Genomic DNA, 21,004 nt, shown 5'->3' with positions numbered 1-21,004 from the left:
GAACTCAAGTCATTTTGTTCACCTGACTTAGAATTCCTCACTATCAAATGCCGACCGCATTATCTACCAAGAGAATTCTCTTCGATTATAATCACAGCCGTGTATATCCACCCCCAAGCAGACACATCGACAGCCCTGAAAGAACGTCATTGGACTCTATGTAAACTGGAAACCACATATCCTGAGGCTGCATTTATTGTAGCCGGGGATTTTAACAAGGCTAATCTGAAAACAAGGCTCCCCAAATTCTATCAGCATATCGGTTGTGCTACCAGGGCAGGTAAAACCCTGGATCAATGTTATTCTAACTTCCGCGACGCATATAAGGCCCTCCCCCGCCCTCCCTTTGGAAAAGTTGACCACGACTACATTTTGATCCCAGCCTATAGACCGAAGCTAAAACAGGAAGCTCCCGCCCTCAGGTCGGTTCAACGCTGGTCCAACCAATCGGATTCCACGCTTCAAGATTGCTTCGATCACGTGGACTGGGATATGTTCCGCATTGCTGCGAACAACAACATTGACGAATACGCTGACTCGGTGTGCGAGTTCATTAATAAGTGCATCGGTGATGTCGTAACCAACAGCGTCTATTAAAACATTCCCCAACCAGAAACCGTGGATTGATGGCAGCATTCGCGCAAAACTGAACGCTCGAACCACTGCTTTTAATCAGGGCAAAGTGACCGGAAACATGACCGAATATAAACAGTGTAGCTATTCCCTCCGCAAGGTAATCAAACAAGCTAAGCGTCAGTACAGAGACAAAGTGGAGTCGCAATTCAACGGCTCAGACACGAGAGGTATGTGGCAGGGTCTACAGTCAATCACGGACTACAAAAGAAAAATCAGCCCCGTCGCGGATCACGATGCCTTGCTCCCAGAGAGACTAAACAAGTTTTTTGCTCGCTTTGAAGACAATACAGTGCCACTAACACGGCCCGCTACCAAAACCTGCGGGCTCTACTTCACTGCAGCCAACGTGAGTAAAACATTTAAACGTGTTAACCCTCGCAAGGCTGCAGGCCCAGACGGCATCCCCGGCCGCGTCCTCAGAGCATGCGCAGACCAGCTGGCTGGTGTGTTTACAGACATATTCAATCAAGCCTTATCCCAGTCTGCTGTTCCCACATGCTTCAAGAGGACCACCATTGTTCCTGTTCCCAAGAAAGCTAAGGTAACTGAGCTAAATGACTACCGCCCTGTAGCACTTCCGTCATCATGAAGTGCTTTGAGAGACTAGTCAAGGACCATATCACCTCACATTTACATTTTACATTTTAGTCATTTAGCAGACGCTCTTATCCAGAGCGACTTACAGTAGTTAATACATACATTTTATTTTCATTTCATGCATTTTTTTTTTTGTACTGGTCCCCCGTGGGAATCGAACCCACAACCCTGGCGTTGCAAACACCACGCTCTACCAACTGAGCCACAGGGAAGACCTCCACCCTACCCGACACCCTAGACCCACTCCAATTTGCTTACCGACCCAATAGGTCCACAGACGACGCAATCGCCATCACACTGCCCTAACCCATCTGGACAAGATGAATACCTATGTAAGAATGCTGTTCATCGATTACAGCTCAGCATTTAACACAATAGTACCCTCCAAACTCGTCATTAAGCTCGAGACCCTGGGTCTCGACCCCGCCCTGTGCAACTGGGTCCTGGACATCCTGACGGGCCGCCCCCAGGTGGTGAGGGTAGGTAACAACACCCCGCTGATCCTCAACACTGGGTCCCCACAAGGGTGCGTTCTCAGCCCTCTTCTGTACTCCCTGTTCACCCACGACTGCGTGGCCATGCACGAATCCAACTCAATCATCAAGTTTGCAGACGACACTACAGTGGTAGGCTTGATTACCAACAACGACGAGACGGCCTACAGGGAGGAGGTGAGGGCCCTCGGAGTGTGGTGTCAGGAAAATAACCTCGCACTCAATGTCAACAAAACAAAAGAGATGATCGTGGACTTCAGGAAACAGCAGAGGGAGCAGCCCCCTATATACATTGACGGGACAGTAGTGGAGAGGGTGGAGTTTTAAGTTCCTCGGCGTACACATCACGGACAAACTGAAATGGTCCACCCACACAGACAGCGTGGTGAAGAAGGCGCACCACGCCTCTTCAACCTCAGGAGGCTGAAGAAATTTGGCTTGTCACCAAAAACACTCACAAACTTTTACAGATGCACAATTGAAAGCATCCTGTCGGGCTGTATCACCGCCTGGTACGGCAGCTGCTCCACCCATAACCGGAAGGCTCTCCAGAGGGTAGTGAGGTCTGCACAACGCATCACCGGGTGCAAACTACCTGCCCTCCAGGACACCTACACCACCCGATGTCACAGGAAGGCCATAAAGATCATCAAGGACAGCAACCACCCGAGCCACTGCCTGTTCACCCCGCTAACATCCAGAAGGCGAGGTCAGTACAGGTGCATCAAAGCTGTAACCGAGAGACTGACAAACAGCTTCTATCTCAAGGCCATCAGACTGTTAAACAGCCATCACTAGTGGCTGCTGCCAACATACCGACTCAACTCAAGCCACTTTAATAATGGGAAAATTGATGTAATCAATTTATCACTTTCCACTTTATATTATTTATATTAGATAATGTTTACATAACCTACATTATTCATCTCATATGAATATACTGTACGGCATACCATCTACTGCATCTTGCCATCTTGATGTAATTAGATGTATCACTAGCCACTTTAAACAATGCCACTTTATATAATGTTTTCATAACCTACATTACTCATCTCATATGTACAGTGGGGGAAAAAAGTATTTGATCCCCTGCTGATTTTGTACGTTTGCCCACTTACAAAGAAATGATCAGTCTATAATTTTAATGGTAGGTTTATATGAACAGTGAGAGACAGAATAACAACAGAAAAATCCAGAAAAACGCGTGTCAAAAATGTTATAAATTGATTAGCATTTTAATGAGGGAAATAAGTATTTGACCCCTCTGCAAAACATGACTTAGTACTTGGTGGCAAAATCCTTGTTGGCAATCACAGAGGTCAGACGTTTCTTGTAGTTGGCCACCAAGTTCGCACACATCTCAGGAGGGATTTTGTCCCACTCCTCTTTGCAGATCTTCTCCAAGTCATTAAGGTTTCGAGGCTGACGTTTGGCAACTCGAACCTTCAGCTCCCTCCACAGATTTTCTGGCTAGGCCACTCCAGGACCTTAATGTGCTTCTTCTTGAGCCACTCCTTTGTTGCTTTGGACGTGTGTTTTGGGTCATTGTCATGCTGGAATACACATCCACGACCCATTTTCAATGCTCTGGCTGAGGGAAGGAGGTTCTCACCCAAGATTTGACGGGACATGGCCCCGTCAAATGATGCAGTGAAGTTGTCCTGTCCCCTTAGCAGAAAAACACCCCCAAAGCATAATGTTTCCACCTCCATGTGGAGATGGTGTTCTTGGGGTCATAGGCAGCATTCCTCCTCCTCCAAACATGGCGAGTTGAGTTGATGCCAAAGAGCTCCATTTTGGTCTGATCTGACCACAACACTTTCACCCAGTTGTCCTCTGAATCATTCAGATGTTCATTGGCAAACTTCAGACGGGCATGTATATGTATTCTTGAGCAGGGGGACCTTGCAGGCGCAGCAGCATTTCAGTCCTTCACGGCATAGTGTGTTACCAATTGTTTTCTTGGTGACTATGGTCCCAGCTGCCTTGAGATCATTGACAAGATCCTCCCATGTAGTTCTGGGCTGATTCCTCACCGTTCTCATGATCATTGCAACCCCACAAGGTGAGATCTTGCATGGAGCCCCAGGCCAAGGGGTATTGACAGTTATTTTGTGTTTCTTCCATTTGCGAATAATCGCACCAAATGTTGTCACCTTCTCACCAAGCTGCTTGGCGATGGTCTTCTAGCCCATTCCAGCCTTGTGTAGGTCTACAATCTTGTCCCTGACATCCTTGGAGAGCTCTTTTGTCTTGGCCATGGTGGAGAGTTTGGAATCTGATTGATTGATTGCTTCTGTGGACAGGTGTGTTTTATACAGGTAACAAGCTGTGGTTAGGAGCACTCCCTTTAAGAGTGTGCTACTAATCTCAGCTCGTTACCTGTATAAAAGACACCTGGGAGCCAGAAATCTTTCTGATTGAGAGGGGGTCAAATACTTATTTCCCTCATTAAAATGCAAATTAATTTATAACATTTTTGACATGAGTTTTTCTGGATTTTTTTGTTGTTATTCTGTCTCTCACTGTTCAAATAAACCTACCATTAAAATTATAGACTGATAATTTCTTTGTCAGTGGGCAAACGTACAAAATCAGCAGGGGATCAAATACTTTTTTCCCCCACTGTATATACTGTAGTCTATACCATCTACTCCATCTTGCTATCCTGATGTAATGTATCACTAGCCACCTTAAACAATGCTGCTTTATATGTTTTCATACCCTACAATACTCATCTCATGTGTATATACTGTACTCCATAACATCTACTACATCTTGCCTATGTTGTTCAGCAATCACTCATTTATATATTTTTATGTACCTATTCGTATTCATTCCTTTACACTTGTGTGTACAAGGTAGTTGTTGTGGAATTGGTAGATTACTTGTTAGATATTACTGCATGGTCGGAACTAGAAGCACAAACATTTCGCTACACTTGCATTAACACCTGCTAACCATGTGTATGTGACAAATACATTTGATTTGGTTTGATTTGTTGTTCGCCTATTGAAATTGAACTTCAGTTCATGAAAATAAATAGCTATAACTAACTATATCTACTGAAACAGATTATGTATTTTTGCTATGTTTTTGGGGAAGAACATTTGTTTGCATCCATGAGCTAGCTAGCTTTTTTTTTTATGGCCAGCACTGTAGGTGTGCGAGACAACTTTACCAGTATCATAGCATACGTATCGATGAATCGTTGTGACATATGAAATACAAGTGATAGTGTAATCAATGTGTAATAACTACTTTAAAAAAAATTATGAACGTGTTAAATTATCATGTGACGTGTAGTCATATTCAGGTCCTGATTGGTCAACAAACTTATTTGACAAGTCAAATAGTGTTATTTGACACGTCAAATAGTGTTAACAACACAGCAAGTAAGTGAAAGAAATAGGTTTTGATTATGTTTTACTGATAATGGGGACATAAGTAAATGCTTACAAAATAACTTTTTGGTCAGTGTGGTGTGTGTGTAACCTTTATTTAACTAGGCAAGTCAGTTAAGAACAAATTCTTATTTACAATGACGGCCTACCCCAGCCAAACCCGGACAACGCTGGGCGAATTGTGCACCACCCTATGGGACTCCCAATCATGGCCGGACATGATACAGCCTGGATTCGAACCAGGGACTGTAGTGACACCTGTTGCACTGAGATGCAGTGCCTTAGACCGCTTCATCCATGTGTGTGTGTTAACTATTTAACTGTACTAGAATGCTTAAAAGGCCACTAAAATGTTTAATATCGGTTATCGGTATCAGTTATTTTGGCAAGGAAAATATCAGATATCGGTATTGGCCAAAAATGTCATATCGGTGTGTGTCTGTGTTAGACTGTGTGTGTGTGTAAGTGGCACAGGCACAGGGTTGGGCGTATTATTTTGCACTCTAGGCCTAATCAGTTGGCCTACTGAATACAACATTACTGTGATATATACAGCCTAACAGTTACTAATTGGTAAATAGTATCCCTGCTTTTTTTCATGATTATGTAATCTCAATTATGTGTCCTCCATTACCACCCCAGGTGTGTGCGCGGGCTGCACCTTACTCCTCAGTATAAACTCCCAGGTCCGCATAAAACGGCAATACTTAATTTAATTCCGTACGAACTAATTAGCATAATATGTATCTAATTTGCATGAGGCCATATAAAAAGTTGTATTCTAATTTCATAAATTGTTTCAAATTGTTACCCACTGTTTTTCATCAACCATGATGATTTGTTAATATGTCCACCCTACTTTAAATTATTGGGCTTAAATTACTAAATGACATATTCCGTACTGCCTAATTAGTAGTCACCCCATCTTAACTGCCTATTTTGTATAATATAGCATTTTAATCTTTTTTTGGGGGGGGGGTCATCTCTGTGTTCTACAGCAATTGTGACCTCCCGATCTTGTGTTATTGGACGAAAAGTGTTGAATTTAAGAATCCAGACAGGTTATTTGGTGCTTTATTGACAAAAGATTAACATTCACCTGTCGTTTTCCGATCAATTTAAAATAAGATATCTCAGAATTGGTCAATCCTATCCTCATGAAATAAAATGTTATGTGTTCCTGGGAAGCTTCTCTATAACATGGAATACAATGTATAACACCAGAACCAGTTTCATTTTGGCCTTTAAAACAGTGTTTTTAATGGGTGAGTAAAAAAAAAAAAAAATCTAAAAAAATCGTTAATTTTTTTCTTTTCATGAAGAAAAAAAATAAAATACTCCAGTCTGAACTATTTAAACCATATTGAAGTGTAGAAATTATAATTAATTTAATCTCTGAACAATTTTTCTTCAATCACAGTATTTTCAATATATAGCTATTTTTGGTTGATTTTGGTCTCAAACCAGTGAGTTTATTAACATTCCTCAAGAATATGAACAAAATGTAATTGCTGACAGTGAAAGAGGTGGGAATGTTGTTCCTTTGTCATATAATTGCTACATTTACTATAAATATAGCATTAAAAATAGTTTTCCAGATTGAATTTTGGCGATGTGAATATTGGTTCAAGACAGACAACCTGGTTCAATTTGGGTCAGGAGTCTAACATCCTAATACTTGTGACAATCTACCCTTACCTGCTCTTTAATCGTGTTCCTAACTAGACACACCCTGTGCGGGTGTGTATAATATGGTGCTTGCTAGTTACATAATGGAGCCTACTTGCACGGGGGGCAATTGACTCAATGATGTTTACAACTGGGAAATAATATGGATAACGATCTGTTTAAAAACGTGTGGGTGTGTTTGGAATCTTTGCCTACTTGTCACTGATTGTTATGGGTTTGAGAGTACAGCCACACAGTTCAACCCCAGAACTTCAGTGACAGAACAACAAGTTGCATATGGACACGTGTGGAAAACGTAGCTAACTACTGTAGCGATCTTAACATAAATTAACTTGAAGACTTCGTGGTAACAACACGGTAAACTACATAAAAACATCGCTTCCAGTCGTGACCTGTTGCAGCCAAAATGAACAAGCGCGAGCACGCATTGCAAACTCGAAACTATTGTGATTGTCAACTAGCTTAGAATGTTAGCTAGCTGGCTAGGTCGCTGGCTAGTGTATTTCATGAACACATAGCACAAGCTGCAGAGATGGGCGAGTTTAAAAAAAAAAGTTATTTCTCGTCGTTTAAAAGGCCTAGCTCAACCACAGTTGATTCCTTTGCGAATTCCTCTACTCCTATTACCTGTCGGGCCCGATGTAAAGCGTGGGCGAAGCCGTCAGCTTTCATTCCGGACTGAGCAACAGAGGCCTGTCCCTGCACCAACTCCGCCATCATCATCTCCACCCAGACTTCTCGGTTGTAAATAGTTACCACAGCCACAAAGTCAGAATTGGCTATTGTAAAAAATAAAATGCACTTTTGTCTTAACTTAAGGTTAGGCACAAGGTTATCAGTTTGGTTAATGTTAGGTTTATAATCAGATTGTGGAAACAGGTGGGGTTTAGCTATAATTAGGACTTTGTAGCTGTAATAACTAGTGACGGCCAGGCTGCTCAGTTGTTGGACGCGTTCGAGTAAATCACTTTTGTCAGGGCTGCAGTACAAACACTTAAAAGACACACCCTCGTCCACTTACCCTAGCCTTATGCCCTTGGGGGAATCCCCGTTGCCATCTTGGTCGGTGGTCCAAATGATTAGCCAAGCAAGGGAAGTTTGCAACCTAAGCCCTCGTTCTTAGTCGGTTTTGCGAGTGTACAATTATGTTAACTAAGGGGCCAGAAACTCCCCATAATCCGCTAATGAAAGTCCATAATTTAAAAACATCACTGCAGAAGTCAACATACAAGTAAGTAAAAACGAATACAAATAAGTTAGATACTGTGCTACTGATGCAAATGACGGCACAACCGTCTCGTTAAAAAGTACATATGTTTTTGTTTAGTAATCTTTTGGAAACTTTTGAAAAACATTTTCCTTCTTCAGAAGTTCCAGCTAGGCAGGCTAACGTTAGTTAGCAAATTAATTTGCTAGCTATAATATAGTAGGCTTATATTAATAATTATATTTAATATAAGTAGACATAATTGATTGTAACTCATATAAAGTACCCACAAGTTACCGGTGGCTGAAAACACAATCACTGGATGAACGAGTGACGAATTTCCGGCCAAGGCTGGTCTGGACATTGTCCGATTTGCGCCTACTGCATGAACTTCACATAAATCATGTGATCAAAGGTCATGCCTTTTTGACTGCAGCCGACTGTAATGCTGCGTTCAAGACAACTGGGAACTGTGAAAAATACGAGGTCAGATCATGACGTTAGTGAAATTCATGTCGGAGTTCTAGAAAGAGGCCCGAGTTCCCGAGTGGGAATTAGGAGTTGGATGACCGTTTAAAACGATCTTTCCCAGTCGGAGCTCGTTTTTTTCCGAGTTCCCAGTTGTGTTGAAATCTCGGAAGAGTTCCCAGTTGTTTTGAACATGGCACAAGTTTTTGCAGTTGCTCGTAATATTCATCCTGCAGCCATCGCTTGCCTTGTGGGAGGATCTATTGTCAACCAATCATGTGTGTGATTTTGTTTGACGCACGCGGACATGACCAAAGACTTGACTGAAACAGGAACCAACTTTGCCGCAGTTCGTATAATAGGCCTACAGTGGATATGTGCAAATTAATGTGATAATTGATTGTACAATGTGCACGTTTTCAGTTTGTGAGTGTGTGCGTGCGCTATAGGAGTTCGATACATGTTTATTTGTAGGCAACATTATCAATGTAGATTTTTATTCACTATGGCAACACAAGCCTTGCTTGGGAAAAAACATAATTAATCTGGTTTCCATACAGCCATTTCATGCAGATTAATTACCTGACTCATAAAAAAAGTAATGACCGGTCTGACGGAAACCCAATATGCCAGTACAATTTTATAAATGCTGACAGACAATTTGTTCGACATGGTAGGATCTTTTTGTATCGGTAACATTAATTATGCGAGAAATGGAGGTAGAAAGGCCTTTATACGCAAGTATCTTGCAGTCACTCGAATCACTGCAGCACTTAACAAAGAGCAGCAGTCAGTTTCAGAATGGGTGGCAAGAATAAGTTATTCCTAAATATTTCAAAAACTAAAGCATTGTATTTGGGACAAATCATTCACTAAGCCCTAAACCTCAACTAAATATTGTAATTAATAATGGGTAAATTGAGCGAGTTGAGGAGACTAAACTGCTTGGCGTAACCCTAGATTGTAAACTTATGGTCAGAACATATTGATGCAACAGTAGCTAAGATGGTGAGATGTCTGTCCATAATAAATCGCTGCTCTGCCTTCTTAACAACAATACCAGCAACAATACTGCCCAGTCGTGTGATCAGGTGCCACAAAGAGGGACTTGGGAAAATTACAACTAGCCCAGAACAGTGCAGCAAGGTTGTCCCTTAAATGTACATGTAGAGCTAACATTAATAATATGCATGTTAATTGCTCTTGGCTCAAAGTAGAAGAGAGATTGACTTACAAAACAAGTAGCAATGAAGAAGTATTGACATGTTGAATGCACCGAGCTGTCTGTTTTAAACTACTAGCACACAGCTCGAACACCCATGCATATTGTGATAATGGCGACGGAGGGAATGGCTGCTGTTTTATGGCCTCTAAACCAACCGTGCTATTTTGTTTGTTTTTTCGCATTGTTTGTAACTTATTTTGTACATAATGTTGCTGCTACTGTCTCGTATGACCGAAAGTAGTTTCTGAACATCAAAACAGCGACTACTCACCTTGGCTGCTCTTTAATTATTTGTTACTTTTATTTATTTTATTTTTTTCTTAACTGCATTGTTGGTTAAGGGCTTGGAAGTAAGCATTTCACTATTCTATTTGGCACATGTGACAAATAGCATTTGATTTGATACCCCACAAGACATGCCACCAGAATTCTCATCACAGTCCCCAAGTCCAGAACAGACTATGGGAGGCACACAGTACTACATAGAGCCATGGCTACATGGAACTCTATTCCACATAAAGTAATTCACGCAAGCAGTAAAATCAGATACATAGAAGAAAATAATTGATAAAATACACCTTATGGAACAGCGAGGACTGTGAAGAGTCACACACTGAGATACAAACACACATAACATACACACTATGTACACCTGGATTGTGTGTTGTAGTGGCCTGAAGGGACATAATGTATTGTGAAATCTGTTTTAAAATGTATTAGTTCTTTTTTTAAATTATAATACAGTTGAAGTCAGAAGTTACACTTAGGTTGGAGTCAAACTATTTTTTCAACCACTCCACAAATTTCTTGTTAACAAACTATAGTTTTGGCTAGTCGGTTAGGACATCTACTTTGTGCATGACACAAGTAATTTTCCCAACAATTGTTTACAGACAAGTGAAATAATCTATAATTCACTGTATCACAATTCCAGTGGGTCAGAAGTTTACATACACTAAAATGACTGTGCCTTTAAACAGCTTGGAAAATTCCAGAAAACAATGTCATGGCTTTAGAAGCTTCTGATAGGCTAATTGACATCATTTGAATCATTTGGATGTATTTCAAGACCTACCTTCAAACTCTGTGCCTCTTTGCTTGACATCATGGGAAAATCTAAAGAAATCAGCCAAGACCTCAGAAAAAATATTGTAGGCCTCCACGCTCTGGATCATCATTGGGAGCTATTTCCAAGCGCCTGAAGGTACCAAGTTTATCTGTACAAACAATAGTACGCAAGTATAAACACCATGGGACCACGCAGCTGTCATACCACTCAGGAAGGAGATGCATTCTGTCTCCTAGAGATTAATGTACCTTGGTGCGAAAAGTGCAAATCAATCCCAGAACAACAGCAAAGGACCTTGTGAAGATGCTGGAGGAAACGGGTACAACACTATCTATTGCTACAGTAAAATGAGTCCTATATCGACATAACCTGAAAGGCCGCTCAGCAAGGAAGAAGCCATTGCTCCAAAACCACCATAAAAAAGCCAGACTACTGTTTGCAACTGCACATGGGGACAAAGATCGTACTTTTTGGAGAAATATCCTCTGGTCTGATGAAACAAAAATAGAACTGTTTGGCCATAATGACCATTGTTATGTTTGGAGGAAAAAGGGGGATGCTGGCAAGCTGAAGAACACCATCCCAACTGTGAAGCACAGGGGTGGCAGCATCATGTTGTGGGGGTGCTTTGCTGCAGGAGGGACTGTTGCACTTCACAAAATAGATGGCATCATGAGGTAGGAAAATTATGTGGATATATTGAAGCAACATCTCAAGACATCGTCAGGAAGTTAAAGCTTGGTCGCAAATGGGTCTTCCAAATGGACAATGACCCCAAGCATACTTCCAAAGTTGTGGCGAAATGGCTTAAGGACAACAAAGTCAAGGTATTGGAGTGGCCATCACAAAGCCCTGACCTCAAGCCTATAGAAGATTTGTGGGCAGAACTGAAAAAGCATGTGTGAGCAAGGAGGCCTACTAACTTGACTTAGTTACACCAGCTCTGTCTGGAGGAATGGGCCAAAATTCTGCTTGTGGAAGGCTACCCGAGACGACATTTGACCCAAGTTAAACAATTTAAAGGCAATGCTACCAAATACTAATTGAGTGTATGTAAACTTCTGACCCACTGGGAATGTGATGAAAGAAATAAAAGCTGAAATAAATAATTCTCTCTGCTATTATTCTGACATTTCACATTCTTAAAATAAAGTGGTGATCCTAACTGACCTAAGACAGGGAATTTGTACAAGGATTGTCAGGAATTGTGAAACTGAGTTTAAATGTATTTGGCTAAGGTGTATGTAAACTTCCGACTTCAACTGTATAATGTATATTACTGCCTTAATTTTTGCTGGACCCCAGGAACAGTAGCTAGCGGGGATCCATAATAAATACAAATGTGTTGTGTGGTTCTCCCATTACAACTCAGGAAAAAATGCAGTTTATTAGGCTACAGATTAAATAAGTGATGATGAACATCACAGGATGGTGAAAGTGCACATGATGAGCTTGATGCTCCTTTCTAATAAAAATCTATATTGATTAAATGTTGGTGTTTTCATGGAAATATCCACAACAAAATATTCATAAAATATACTTTTTTTTCACCCACAAATTTAGCTTTTCAAGTCGTCAGACATTATAATTTGAATCCTATATTTTAACCACCATTTATTTTGTGACAATGTTACTGCGCAAGTGCTAGGGTAACAAAATACTTTGAGCAAGCCAATCAAATCATTTTATTTGTCACAAAAAAATGTAAAATGAAAGTAACATAATTAAACAGTAGCAGTAAAATAACAATAGCGAGGCTATATACAGGGGGTACCGGTACAGAGTCAATGTGCGGGGGTCCCGGTTAGTCGAGGTAATTGAGGTAATATGTAGGTAGTGACCATGCATAGATAATAAACAGAGAGTAGCAGCGGTGTAAAAGAGGGGTCTGGGTAGCCCTTTGATTAGCTGTTCAGGCGTCTTATGGCTTAGGGGTAGATGCTGTTTAAAAGCCTTTTGTCCCTAGACTTGGTGCTCCGGTACCACTTGCCGTGCGGTAGCAGAGAGAAAAGTTTATGACTAGGGTGGCTGGAGTCTTTGACCATTTTTAGGGCCTTCCTCTGTCACCGCCTGGTAGAGATCCTGGATGGCAGGGAGCTTGGCCCCGGGGATGTACTGGGGAGTACACACTACCCTCTGTAGTGCCTTGCGGTCGGAGGCCGAGCAGTTGCCATACTAGGCAGTGATGCAACCAGTCAGGACGCTCTCGATGGTGCAGCTGTAGAACTTTTTGAGGATCTAAGGACCCATGCCAAATATTTTCAGTCTCCTGAGGAGGAATAGGCTTTGTCCTGCCCTCTTCACGACTGTCTTGGTGTGTTTGGACCATGATAGTTTGTTGGTGAGGTGGACACCAAGGAACTTGAAGCTCTCAACCTGCTCCACTACAGCCCCGTCGATGAGAATGGGGGCATGCTCAGTCCTCCTTTTCCTGTAGTCCACAATCATCTCCTTTGTCTTGATCCTGTTGAGGGAGAGGTTGTTATCCTGGCACCACACTGCCAGGTCTCTGACCTCCTCCCTATAGGCTGTCTCATCGTTGTCGGTGATCCGGCCTACCACTATTGTGTTATCGGCAAACTTCATGATGGTGTTGGAGTCGTGCCTGGCCATGCAGTCATGAGTGAACAGGGAGTACAGGAGGGGACTGAGCACTTACCCCTGAGGGGCCCTCGTGTTGAGGATCAGCGTGGCAGATGTGTTGTTACCTACCCTTACCACCTCGGGGCCGTCTGTCAGGAAGTCCAGGATCCTTTTGCAGAGGGAGGTGTTTTGAGGGGACTATGGTGTTGAATGCTGAGCTGTATTCAATGAATAGCATTCTCAGATAGGTATTCCTTTAGTCCAGGTGGGAAAGGGCAGTGTGGAATGCAATAGAGATTGTCAACATGTTTTTGATGCATACTCTGTGTCTGTGTGTGTGTGTGTGTGTATATATATATATACATACATACATACATACATACATACATACATACATACATACATACTGCTCAAAAAAATAAAGGGAACACTTAAACAACACAATGTAACTCCAAGTCAATCACACTTCTGTGAAATCAAACTGTCCACTTAGGAAGCAACACTGATTGACAATAAATTTCACGTGCTGTTGTGCAAATGGAATAGACAACAGGTGGAAATTATAGGCAATTAGCAAGACACCCCCAATAAAGGAGTGGTTCTGCAAGTGGGGACCACAGACCACTTCTCAGTTCCTATGCTTCCTGGCTGATGTTTTGGTCACTTTTGAATGCTGGCGGTGCTTTCACTCTAGTGGTAGCATGAGACGGAGTCTACAACCCACACAAGTGGCTCAGGTAGTGCAGCTCATCCAGGATGGCACATCAATGCGAGCTGTGGCAAGGTTTGCTGTGTCTGTCAGCGTAGTGTCCAGAGCATGGAGGCGCTACCAGGAGACAGGCCAGTACATCAGGAGACATGGAGTAGGCCGTAGGAGGGCAACAACCCAGCAGCAGGACCGCTACCTCCGCCTTTGTGCAAGGAGGAGCACTGCCAGAGCCCTGCAAAATGAACTCCAGCAGGCCACAAATGTGCATGTGTCTGCTCAAACGGTCAGAAACAGACTCCATGAGGGTGGTATGAGGGCCCGACGTCCACAGGTGGTGGTTGTGCTTACAGCCCAACACCGTGCAGGACGTTTGGCATTTGCCAGAGAACACCAAGATTGGCAAATTCGCAACTGGCGCCCTGTGCTCTTCACAGATGAAAGCAGGTTCACACTGAGCACGTGACAGACGTGACAGAGTCTGGAGACGCCGTGGAGAACGTTCTGCTGCCTGCAACATCCTCCAGCATGACCGGTTTGGCGGTGGGTCAGTCATGGTGTGGGGTGGCATTTCTTTGGGGGGCCGCACAGCCCTCCATGTGCTCGCCAGAGGTAGCCTGACTGCCATTAGGTACCGAGATGAGATCCTCAGACCCCTTGTGAGACCATATGCTGGTGCGGTTGGCCCTGGGTTCCTCCTAATGCAAGACAATGCTAGACCTCATGTGGCTGGAGTGTGTCAGCAATTCCTGTAAGAGGATGCATTGATGCTATGGACTGGCCCGCCCGTTCCCCAGACCTAAATCCAATTGAGCACATCTGGGACATCATGTCTCGCTCCATCCACCAATGCCACGTTGCACCACAGACTGTCCAGGAGTTGGCGGATGCTTTAGTCCAGGTCTGGGAGGAGATCTCTCAGGAGACCATCCGCCACCTCATCAGGAGCATGCCCAGGCGTTGTAGGGAGGTCATACAGGCACGTGGAGACCACACACACTACTGAGCCTCATTTTGACTTGTTTTAAGGACATTACATCAAAGTTGGATGAGCCTGTAGTGTGGTTTTCAACTTTAATTTTGAGTGTGACTCCAAATCCAGACCTCCATGGGTTGATAAATTGGATTTCCATTGATTATTTTTGTGTGATTTTGTTGTCAGCACATTCAACTATGTAAAGAAAAAAGTATTTAATAAGATTATTTCTTTCATTCAGATCTAGGATGTGTTGTTTAAGTGTTCCCTTTATTTTTTTTGAGCAGTGTATATATATATCTCCCTAAATAAATTCTCAACACATTTTAATAAAAAGTTATCAAAAAAATATAAGATCTTGCTACCATGGAAAGGAAAATACCTGTCTATTTGTGGAAAAATCATCCTGATTAACTCTTTAGTCATATCCCAGTTTACCTATTTGCTTATGGTCTTGCATACACCTAGCGACCTGTTTTTTTTATTTTATGAGCAAGAAATATTAAATTTTATTTGGAATGGCAAGCCAGACAAAATTAATTAAATAGGCCTTTTTCTATAATGAATATGAATTCGGGGGGCAGAAATGATTAAATATTAAAGCATTAGACCTCTCACTAAAGGAGTCAGTCATACAAAAACTATACTTAAATCCAAACTGGTTCTCTAGCAGATTAGTAAAAACGTCTCACCCCGTGTTCAAGAAAGGCCTTTTTTCCCCTTAATTCAGATTACAACCTCTCACTTTCGGTTATTTGAAAATGAAACAATCTCCAAAATATCGATATTTTTAAAACGAGCCATAGAAAGTTGGTTGCAGTTTCAGTTTAATCCACCAGAAAAGACAGAACAAATAATACAACGAATATTGTGGTAAAAATCAAATCTACTAACTGATAAAAAAAAAAGGATAATCTTTGTAAATTATATCATAAATAGGACTGGTGGAGTTATGTCATTCATGCAGCTAACAAAAATTTATGGAAATGTGGGCTCTATACAAAATTTCTAATTGCAACATTACTACAAAAATGGAAGAGGCAAGTGGAAAGGGGGAAAAAGTAAGGTACTTGTCTGTAGGTCCTGCATTAAATTTTAAAATTGCTTAAGGAAAATTATGATAAATAAAAAAAAAAGTATACCAGTTTGACAACTGTGCAATATAAATTGCAAAATAGATTTTTAATTTACCGATTCCATGGCACCTGGTTTATGAACTGATATGCAAAAGGATGCCGGATTCAAAACTTAATTTTTCCATTTATATATAATAAATATAAATAGCGCTACTGGGTGATTTGAAAAGTCATAGTCAATTGATCAATAGTATAATAATACTTTTAGCAAAAAATGTTATCTTTAATTTACAATCTGTAGAAACTATGAGAATAGAAAGGTTCAGAACTTTTGTAAAACATAACAGCACAGTGGAAAAATATGCCAAATAGAAATCCAATATGGATGGTGTTAAGACATAGATGGGAGAGGTTGAGTGGAGCTGAAGGGTGGGACTAATAACAAGATGACTAATGTAAAATATACTGTGTCCTTAAAATGTATATAGGTTCAGAATGTTTGAAACAGCACAGTTACATTTTTTTATGGCAAATAGAAATCAAATGGGATGGTCTTCAGAAATAGATGGAATAAGATAACAATTGAAAAATAACATTCTTTCTGTAAAATGTATGTATAAGCTGGAAGTAGAAGCCTAAGTGGTGGTGTTCATTAGTTTACTCCAATTAGGGGAGGGGTGGAAGGGTTAGTGGAAAATCATTTAGAAATATATATTTTAAAAGTGTGTGTGTGTGTGTGTGTGTGTGTGTGCTTGATGGACAAAATGAACTGGCAACAGACAAACAGAGAATACAGGTATAAATATACTGGGGATCATGGGGAAGATGGGAGACACCTGGAGGGGGGTGGAGACAAGCACATAGACAGGTGAAACAGATCAGGGTGTGACAAGAACTGTCAATAACTTTAATAATAAAACATCTGATTGGCTTAGAATAAAAACTGCTATGGATATAATAACCAGATTAATTGGTTGAAACATTTAATCAAAAAATGGAAGTGGGTTTAATGGGTACATGGCCTTAATAGGTATATTTACCCTAATGGACTACCGTGGAATCTGTTACTTCCCAACCCTGGATACTTTGAATTGATGAGCTGCATCTAGGTCACGCACACACGCATACAAACACACTATATATCATATATTATTTGCTTTATTTGAACAAATTATTTATTTTGACAAATTATTATTCTCTGAGAAAGTTAAAGAAAAAAGGCAATAAATTAAACCCAAATGACAGTAGATTTATTCCTGAGATGAACACACCAAAAGCTCTGTAGAATGAAAAGAAGGAATACACTTGGTAGTAGGAGATGCACAATCTAATTTCTTTAGGGTAGTACCCTGCATTATTACACCCCTTTGCTTTTATTCATCTCTGTATCTGTGTTTTTAGTGACTCAATTACACTGCATCCTGTGGTGAAAATTACAGATGTTTTCCCCATACCTTTCTCTGCTGGGACAAGAGGATAGAGGACCTCCCTGTCCCCCCAACCCTCCCCCGGGCCTTTTCTATTTCTCTGCCTTGCCTATCATCACTCTTCTCACTACGCTATTCCCCATTTCTCCCATCTCTCCCAGACATTCACACATTGAGGTTTGTCTGAATGCAGAGGGAGAATGAAAGGTGAATTCAGTTGTTAGAGAGATACTTTTACCATTCCTCTGCAATCATCTCTGAAAAAGTATATGCAAAGCAGCTGTCTCCAATGACTCATTTCCAGTGTAAATATGGTATTTGATCTCTATTTGAATTCTATATTTTTTATACTTTTATTAGATAACATAATTGAGAGGATAGTTTGCAAGTAGGCAAAGCATTTCAATGTACTGTGAATACTGTGCTGTACCCTGTGCATATGACAAATAAACTTTGATTTGACTTTGGTGCAGTGTTGTTAAATATACCCACAGTGGGACAGAAACATTTAGTATCAAATCGGGTACATTATTTTAAACAGCTGAAATGACGTGAACTCATACTAAAGATTCCTCAGCATATTTACGTGATCCTGATACATATTTAAATACATCAGGTATTCCAATGTTCAGTTCACAAGTGAGTATCAAGGCATTCAAATGGGGTTGCCAATAAGTCTAAAAATGTTGCCATCACCACAGTCCACACATTTAGGCATCAGTCTGAAGGTTGCCTCCCAATTGTAAACTCACTGAACTGTAACTGGATATACATTTACAATGCTTCTTGTAGTTGTTATATGAATCCATTTCAATTTTAGTGAGTGCACTATGCTCATGGATCTCTAACATTAAGTTATTCTCTGACCGTTAACTTCTTTAGATTTTCCACCTGTTTTCTTAACGAGAAATATGTATTGTCCTTTAATCAGGGCTGATCTGAAGAAGTAAAACCCATTCAATGGAGAGAGCTTTTAGTGAAATGATCGCTCCTTTTTTATTGCATCAATGCTTTGGTTGTTAGTATTGCTCTAATTGACTCAATTGTCTGCCCCCCATCTCTCTCCCTCTGTCTCCTACTCACTCACTCACTCACTCACTCACTCACTCACTCATTCATTCTCTAAGTTGCTGTAATGCCTTTGGTGCCTGTTTGCAGATATTAGTAAACATATATTGTACTACAGCCAATGCATTGGATGGATTGGTCCAGCGAGTCCCATCTGCAGAAATATATCTGAGTGTCTTAATGCTTGGGTACACTTGCCTATTCTATCTCGCATTATTCTAATATTCTAGTATGAGAAAACAAGGAGGTTAAGTGGAGGAGAAATTAATGGTGGGGAGGTCAGATGTGCCTCTCACCATCCTAATGAACTCTTTTGGCTGTATGTTTCCTGTTGTTGTTCAAAGAGCTCTTCAGAAACCATTATTTTCCACTTGACAGACCTCTAAACACATCAGCACAGCCCTGCCATGTGGTGAAGAGCTGTGTTGATGGAACAGTCTGATTTACTCTGTTGTGCGTGTGCATGCACACATGCGTGCATGGACGCGCACGTGCAAAGGCACACACACACTCACAATGTTGACACGCACACAAACGTTCATAATAAAGCATAAACAAATAATAATACAGTTGAAGTCGGAAGTTTACATACACCTTAGCCAAATACATTTAAACTCAGTTTTTCACAATTCCTGACATTTAATCCTAGTAAAAATTCCCTGTCTTAGGTTAGTTAAGATCACCACTTTATTTTAAGAATGTGAAATGGCAGAATAATAGTAGAGTGATTTATTTCAGCCTTTATTTCTTTCATCACATTCCCAGTGGGTCAGAAGTTTACAAACACTCAATTAGTATTTGGTAGCGTTGCCTTTAAATTGTTTAACTTGGGTCAAACGTTTCAGGTAGCCTTCCACAAGCTTCCCACAATTGGTTGGGTGAATTTTGGCCCATTCCTCCTGACAGAGCTGGTGTAACTGAGTTAGGTTTGTAAGCCTCCTTGCTCGCACACACTTTTTCAGTTCTGCCCACAAATCTTCTGTAGGGTTGAGGTGAGGGCTTTGTGATGGCCACTCCAGTACCTTGACTTTGTTATCCTTAAGCCATTTCGCAGCAATGTTGGAAGTATGCTTGGGGTCATTGCCCATTTGGAAGACCCATTTGCAACCAAGCTTGAACCCCCTGACTGATGTCTTGAGATGTTGCTTCAATATATCCACAGAATTTTCCTTCCTCGTGATGCCATCTATTTTGTGAAGTGCACCAGTCCCTCCTGCAGCAAAGCACCCCCACAACATGATGCTGCCATCCCTGTGCTTCACAGTTGGGATGGTGTTCTTCAGCTTGCAAGCCTCCCCCTTTTTCCTCCAAACATAACGATGGTCATTATGGCCAAACAGTTCTATTTTTGTTTCATCAGACCAGAGGACATTTCTCCAAAAAGTACAATCTTTGTCCCCATGTGCAGTTGCAAACCGTAGTCTGGCTTTTTTATGGCGGTTTTGGAGCAGTGGCTTCTTCCTTGCTGAGCGACCTTTCAGGTTATGTCGATATAGGACTCGTTTTACTGTGGATATAGATACTTTTGTACCTGTTTCCTCCAGCATATTCACAAGGTCCTTTGCTGTTGTTCTGGGATTGATTTGCACTTTTCGCACCAAAGTACATTCAACTCTAGGAGACAGAACGCGTCTCCTTCCTGAGCGGTTGACGGCTGCATGGTCCCATGGTGTTTATACTTGTGTACTATTGTTTGTACAGATGAACGTGGTACCTTCAGGTGTTTGGCAATTGCTCCCAAGGATGACTTGTGGAGGTCTACAATATTTTTTGAGGTCTTGGCTGATTTCTTTTGACTTTCCCATGACGTCAAGCAAAGAGGCACTGAGTTTGAAGGTAGGCCTTGAAATACATAGGCTAATTGACATCATTTGAGTCAATCAGAAGCTTCTAAAGACATGACATTATTTTCTGGAATTTTCCAAGCTGTTTAAAGGCATAGTCAACTTTGTATATAAACTTCTGACCCACTGGAATTGTAATACAGTGAAATAATCTGTCTGTAAACAACTGTTGGAAAAATTACTTGTCATGCACACAGATGTCCTAACCGACTTGCCAAAACTATAGTTTGTTAACGTGAAATTTGTGTAGTGGTTGAAAAATGAGTTTTAATGACTCCAACCTAAGTGTTTGTAAACTTCCGACTTCAACTGTATATGTGCCGTAGTACAAGGTCGAAATATTCATTATAGCGTCAGTACTTATATGCTGATTTATAGTATCAGTACAAACAAATATTTATGCTGTTGCAGCAATAAACAATGTAGCCTATTGTCTGTACTAAAACAAATAAACAAGGTTTATTAAAAATCTCTTAGATGTTAAGTCCCTTATTTAGGGGACTTTGAGAGGTTCTGGAATGGTTCCGACCGATAT

At 41.1% G+C, this 21,004-nt stretch overlaps 1 protein-coding gene and 1 long non-coding RNA gene across 12 annotated transcripts in view; one reads left to right on the top strand and one right to left on the bottom strand.

Moving 5' to 3' along the window:
- The window catches only part of LOC106587004 (far upstream element-binding protein 3), a 102,388-nt gene extending 94,013 nt beyond the window's left edge, over positions 1–8,375 (bottom strand). For 4 of the 11 annotated variants that reach the window (XM_045709058.1, XM_045709061.1, XM_045709059.1 and 1 more), the window contains exon 1: positions 7,448–7,755. Coding sequence is in view for 5 of the 11 variants with exons in the window: in XM_045709055.1 (XP_045565011.1) it covers positions 7,448–7,543 (96 nt within the window). In the remaining 6 variants the exon portion in view is untranslated. Of the gene's footprint in view, positions 1–7,447; positions 7,758–7,841 lie in introns of those variants that run through there. The other 7 variants (XM_045709057.1, XM_014174792.2, XM_045709055.1 and 4 more) reach the window with 7 other exon arrangements.
- LOC106587006 (uncharacterized) overlaps positions 7,870–21,004 on the top strand; it is a 35,543-nt gene continuing 22,408 nt past the window's right edge. Inside the window, exon 1 of the long non-coding RNA XR_001324340.2 lies at positions 7,870–8,051. This is a non-coding gene — a long non-coding RNA (uncharacterized lncRNA). The remainder of the gene's footprint in view (positions 8,052–21,004) is intronic.

Source organism: Salmo salar, chromosome ssa26, assembly GCF_905237065.1.
Source record: "Salmo salar chromosome ssa26, Ssal_v3.1, whole genome shotgun sequence".
NCBI lineage: Eukaryota > Metazoa > Chordata > Actinopteri > Salmoniformes > Salmonidae > Salmo > Salmo salar.
Note: the sequence above shows the minus strand (reverse complement) of the source record. Positions and strands in the feature narration are given on the sequence as shown.